At 43.4% G+C, this 6,000-nt stretch overlaps 1 protein-coding gene across 1 annotated transcript in view; it reads right to left on the bottom strand.

Moving 5' to 3' along the window:
- Nucleotides 1–3,570: 3,570 nt before the first annotated feature.
- Nucleotides 3,571–6,000, bottom strand: part of cntnap5a (contactin associated protein family member 5a) — a 71,062-nt gene continuing 68,632 nt past the window's right edge. The window contains exons 23-24 of the mRNA XM_076264414.1: nucleotides 4,446–4,520; nucleotides 3,571–3,791 (exon numbers count right to left, since the gene is read on the bottom strand). Of these exons, the coding sequence (XP_076120529.1) occupies nucleotides 3,571–3,791; nucleotides 4,446–4,520 (296 nt within the window). The remainder of the gene's footprint in view (nucleotides 3,792–4,445; nucleotides 4,521–6,000) is intronic.

The raw sequence follows: 6,000 nt of genomic DNA, 5'->3' as shown, positions 1-6,000 counted from the left end.
GTCGTTTAGAGAATGGCCCCTCTTTTGTGCAGCACAGGGCTTTTGGGATTTAATGGCACATAATGGATAACAAATTACTGTATCAAATGTAAGCAGTCGACTAAAAGCAAGCCGTTTCTGGAGAGAAACACAAGTGTGCAGCTCATTAAGGTACCCTCTTCAGCCTGCTATTAAGGCCTGAGAAACAATGCAGGAACACACTCTCAGATCCATTCGGACAAGGTCATCATATCATTAGGAGAGCATCCACACTCAGCCTTAATGGTGTTCTCAACATTCCCCCAAAACATCACAACATCACAAAAGTTAATCATATGAGAGAAAAAACATCTTACTGACTTTTGGGTCAAAACATGATCACAGGCAGTAATGCCAACAGGTCCTAAGGTTGGGTCCTCCAAAGGTAATTGGCCATTCTCATACAGGACCATTATATCCTGACGTCACAGAATCTTAATAGTCTAAAAAGTAATTTAGTAGCCATTTCAAATGTTTGGTGCCAGGGGTAGCAATAGGATAATAGTTCAGGGAATAAAAGGATGGCAATCCATGAAAGCCTTTGAAAGATTGTGATTGAAATAGGTTGTAAATTGAACTGTTGCCAAGGACATCTGTTAGAAAGGACACATTTGTCAACATTTATCAAATCATATGGTTTTCGTCTGCACCCATTTTGATGCACTTCTTATCACAATACTGTAGTTGTGGTGAGCCACTGTCATAGATGGATAGAGATATAGGAGGCAAGGAGAGGCCTGCTGTATGGCTGTTGTGACTGTCACTCTACAGTGCCTCAGCAGCTGAGGTCTCAACAGAAGAGACTACTACGCTGCTCCGCAAAACTGCTCCGCAAAACCCCTTCATCACAACAGAGCGAGCCTGTGATGGAGATATAAGCTTTGAGACACTGTAGTGCAAATGCATGTGATTACCAGCGTCTGAGCTGAAATAGTCATTATGATGACAAGCACAGAACGTGACATGCTTATGTAAGGCACATGAGGAGGGGGATATGGAAAAGCACTAAAGTTGTCCCTTCATTTGAGAGACTTCATGAAATACTTTGAACTGAGTTGATTTTCAGTTGGACTTTTCTACTACTAAAATATCATGTAAAGAGAACATTACAAATGACACCTATCATGATAAACCCTCAAGGAACACTGTAATGTACAAAATCTAGCTTCAATAAAAAACAAAACTACAATAAAACCTCAACATCTGTATAAAAGATTCTACTCTGTGTATTTATTGTAGAAAACACTCACAGTTGGACTAAACTGTCCATCAGAGAGCTCCTAAGGAAAAACCCTGTCAAATTCATATTCATAACAGTGTATTAACACACTATGGCCCCATTTCATGTCCAGCAACATAACAAGTATATGTATATGTATATTAGGACCTACATTGCATGCCATTTTAGTATGAACTATAAAAGCCAGCACTTGAAATGTATCATGCAAGTATTGTGCAACTATGATTCCTATACATTTCTATAGAAATGTTCCATATGTGAGACCCTCTTTTCATATTCACATGAAGGAGCACAGTACAGATGTATAAAAATGGCAAGTTTATTAAACATACATATACCTGTACATAATATTTATACAAAACAGCCCCCACCCCCAAAATAACATAATATCAATAGAAGTAGAAAATAGTCTCAGATTAATATATTTAGTGAAAAGGACACTTCAATTAAAAGGAAAATGAACAATAATTTAGCCAGCCTTTCTTTGAATCGTTGTTTATATATTGCATTTCTGTGTCGGTCTAGTGTTGCTAATATTTCATAGTCAGTCTCTGAATGATTGATCTGATCAGATCGCTGCTTATGTGGTATTAAACAAGAACGAGAGCAGGTGTAGTCCAGTGGGTAGAGGGTATGTCTCATTCGACTGCTGAGGATCTTTTGAAAGGCCAACACCCAGGTAGGTAAAAGCATGATTAACATAGCATCAAAATATACAAGAGTAAAAAGCAGGAAAGAAACATAATCATGGGACTAACCATAGGAATCCATTTTGTTGTCAATAAATACTTCAGCACTCCACATTTTCTCAAATTCTAGACATATGTTTTCAGATAGATTCTGTAATAGTCATTGATTCATTGACTATTAATCTCCCTGAGTATTGACTGACCTAAAACCAGAATTTGTTACATGTAGACATGGTAATTTGAAGCAGCTTAAGACGTCATAAATGTCCTCCTGTATGTCATGTTCTTTACAAAATAAAAGCAGATGTCTTTGAAACAACATAGTAGAAATTAAATAGCCATCCAAATAGCAATTAAACTGCCAAACCATCAGAGTGCAAAGGGTGTACAGTAGTCATTTCCTCAACCATGATTTTTGCACAAGGAGAAGCATTCTGAAATGTTTGCATTTTCACGTCCTCAATGAATGTATTCATAACCATAATCAGATGTTTCTTGTCTTCATGATGGAGATTTTGCCAATACAATCACCATTCACACAACTTATTTTAGCATAAAACAGTACAGTGAAGAAAATAAGTTTAGATGTTCTTCCACACCCTATCTAACAAAGCACAATCCACGTGCGCTCCACAGCCCCACACAAATGGGACAAGAGGCAGACCATAATAACCTCCAAGCCACCAAAGAGACAGAGGAGCTTCTGTCACAGATTGTAAAACTGGATGTATTTTTTAATATACTTATCTCCCTGAAGTGAAGAACCTCCACAGTGGTACAGCACTTCTATATGACCACATTCCTTAGCTTCCTTAGTATTTAGAGCCTTAGGATCTCAGCACTAAGTTCCCAAAGTGCAGCGGTCATTCAGAACCGTGCCTATGGAGGGCTATCTCCCAACAATAGCTTCACTTTGGAATGAAAACTGAGCAGGGGTATTAAAACAAAATAAATAAATAAAGACATAAATATCCTCTCATGCACACCATGCATGGCCAGTATGCCTGTTTTTGCCACATTGACCACTCTGCCATGATGCCATAATTTGACAAAATTAGCTGTAATTAAGGGTTTTGGACTCAATCAATTCTCTCCCACTGGCATCAAGCACCTCGCTCTGTAATATACCACGACCCTCAGCGTACTCTGTCACTTCCTGCAAAAGCCTGTTTTTCAGCACACACATCTTTGGCCTTCCCCCCGCCCTCCCCTATGACCTACAATGGCCGAAAAGGAGGCCAGTTTGCGTGGTGGTTGCTGGAGCTCCCTTCCTAACACTGCCTTAATTCACCATTCAACCTGACGCGGCCCGTCTCTCCAGTAGGAATCAATTTGTCACAAGACACTATCACTACTCTCTCTCTCTCTCTCTCTGAAACACTTCTTTCCCCGCTCACAGTTTTAGCAGGACAAACTCATCCGGGTCACTGTGCAACTAATAGCTACTACCTACACTGGAAGCTGCTTTTTTAAAATCTCAGTTTCCCCCCCATTTTTTCACAAGTCCGACATGGAACAGAAAGGCTGTCAGTTTCCATCCATGCAGACAGGCAGCTATTACAGGGACAAGACAGGGTCCTTGGCTGGAGGCTAGTCAGAGGACGGAGGAGGGCTCTGCTCTGGTCAGATGTAGTACTCGCGGAGGCTGTCGCGCATGTGGAGCGTGGAGTGGTGGAGCGTGGAGTTGTGCATGTGGAGCTCGGCGTGGTAGGCGGCGTCCAGGCGGCGCTGGGTCTCCTTCTCCTGGAGGCTGGCCGCGCGCTGGGCCTGCCGGTGCTGGTACAGGAAGCGGCTCATCACGGCCAGCACGCACACGCTGCTGAACACCACCGCCGTCACCACTCCTGAGGGGACAGCAACACACCATCAGCATCAGCACCGGCTCCAGGTTTACAGCAGGACAGCAACACACCATCAGCATCAGCACCGGCTCCAGGTTTACAGCAGGACAGCAAGAAACAACCTGCAGCCCTTCATCCATCCATCTCTCCAAGTATCCATTCATCCATCTCTCCAAGTATCCATTCATCCATCTCTCCAAGTATCCATTCATCCATTTACTACAGATTGATTTTCTTTTTCAGACAGTGAAAACAGTTTGTCCATCCAGTGAAAGGGAGAGTTTATAAAAACACCATTAGAATAGAAAAGTACACATCTGTTGTCTGATAAAGAGCACTTACCCTTTGGTGTGAGCAAAACCATTTTAACAGGAAGACGCAGTGTGCTCTTTTCTACTCCCTTTTCATTTAAATGCATTCATATACACAGCAAGAGTGTAAGCGTATTTCTTTTTTAGTTGACTATTTTATCGCGGGGAAAATGGTCTGCGGAAACTGATGACATAACTAGCGAGTTGAGAGATCAAATCGATGTATCCTCTGTGGGCGAGCGGAGAGATGAGAAATAAAAGAGGAAATAAAAGCCGAGCGCAGCTCGTTTCACAGATCAGCGAGTGCAAGCGAGCAATGAGGTGACGCCAGGTAGTAAAAACCAACCTCCGATTACTGCTGAGTCATGTTGGGTCACGCCATCATCCTGGTCATTAGCTCTGTCCGGCTCCTCAACATGGTCTGGGGAGGGAGAGAGAGAAGGAGAGAGAGAGAGAGGGAGAGAGGGAGAGAGGGAGAGAGACAGAGAGGGAGAGAGAGAGAGAGAGAGAGAGAGAGAGAGGGAGAGAGAGAGAGAGGGAGAGAGAGAGACAGAGGGAGAGAGAGGGAGAGAGAGAGAGAGGGAGAGAGAGAAGTTGTTATATCTCTGGGTTTTATGAGGTGAGAAGCCAGTTGATGTCTCTCCAACTCTGAGCTGTGAGTTGTGCAGAGGACACTTGTTAGGCTGTGGCTGTGTTAGTGAAGCAGCTGATAATAGAGATGGGCTAAATGCTGTGAGTTGTGCAGAGGACACTTAGGTGGCTGTGTTAGTGAAGCAGCTGATAATAGAGATGGGCAAAATGCTGTGAGTTGTGCAGAGGACACTTAGGTGGCTGTGTTAGTGAAGCAGCTGATAATAGAGATGGGCAAAATGCTGTGAGTTGTGCAGAGGACACTTAGGTGGCTGTGTTAGTGAAGCAGCTGATAATAGAGATGGGCTAAATGCTGTGAGTTGTGCAGAGGACACTTAGGTGGCTGTGTTAGTGAAGCAGCTGATAATAGAGATGGGCTAAATGCTGTGAGTTGTGCAGAGGACACTTAGGTGGCTGTGTTAGTGAAGCAGCTGATAATAGAGATGGGCTAAATGCTGTGAGATGGATTGGAGGCAAAATGCCTGTCAATGCTGTATCCTGGGCAGGTCTCTTCCTTTTCACTTTCCCATTCTATTCTTTTACTTCTTTTCCATTTGTCCTAACAACCAAGTAACTCCACCAACTATCCTCAGCCAACCAATCGGGGGAATCAGAGGCTCTAGCGGCTGCAGCATCCAAATGCCAACAGGGACCCGGATTGAATCCAACCCCTGGTCATATCCACCCCATATATGGTCATATACCCCTGGTCATATCCTGACCCCACCCCATCTTCCACTCACTTCCAACACCTGGTCATATCCACCCCATATATGGTCATATACCCCTGGTCATATCCACCCCATATATGGTCATATACCCCTGGTCATATCCACCCCATATACTGTATGGTCATATACCCCTGGTCATATCCACCCCATATATGGTCATATACCCCTGGTCATATCCACCCCATATACTGTATGGTCATATACCCCTGGTCATATCCACCTGTATGGTCATATACCCCTGGTCATATCCTGACCCCACCCCATCTCCCCCTGGTCATATCCTGACCCCACCCCATCTCCCACTCACTTCCTGTCAGTCTTCACTGTTATGTCCTATCTAAATAAAGGGAGAAAAGCCCGAATATATATACTCAAAAAATCAATCAATGTCTCGTTTAGACAAATGATGTCATGACAAAATGATTAATAATGTGCTTTAGAAACCCATCAGAGCAGCTCCTATTGAGATCATGGTCTGTAATGTCCAAAGTTCCCACAGCACAATCCCATTGGGGGTGTTAGTGGGGGGAGGGGGGGCAT

Source organism: Alosa pseudoharengus, unplaced genomic scaffold (assembly GCF_046254945.1).
Source record: "Alosa pseudoharengus isolate Yale_2024_CS ecotype anadromous, Long Island Sound unplaced genomic scaffold, YU_APseudo_1.1 YU_APseudo_1.1_scf_3, whole genome shotgun sequence".
Classification (NCBI taxonomy): domain Eukaryota; kingdom Metazoa; phylum Chordata; class Actinopteri; order Clupeiformes; family Clupeidae; genus Alosa; species Alosa pseudoharengus.
This window is presented reverse-complemented; position numbering and strand designations above follow the sequence as displayed.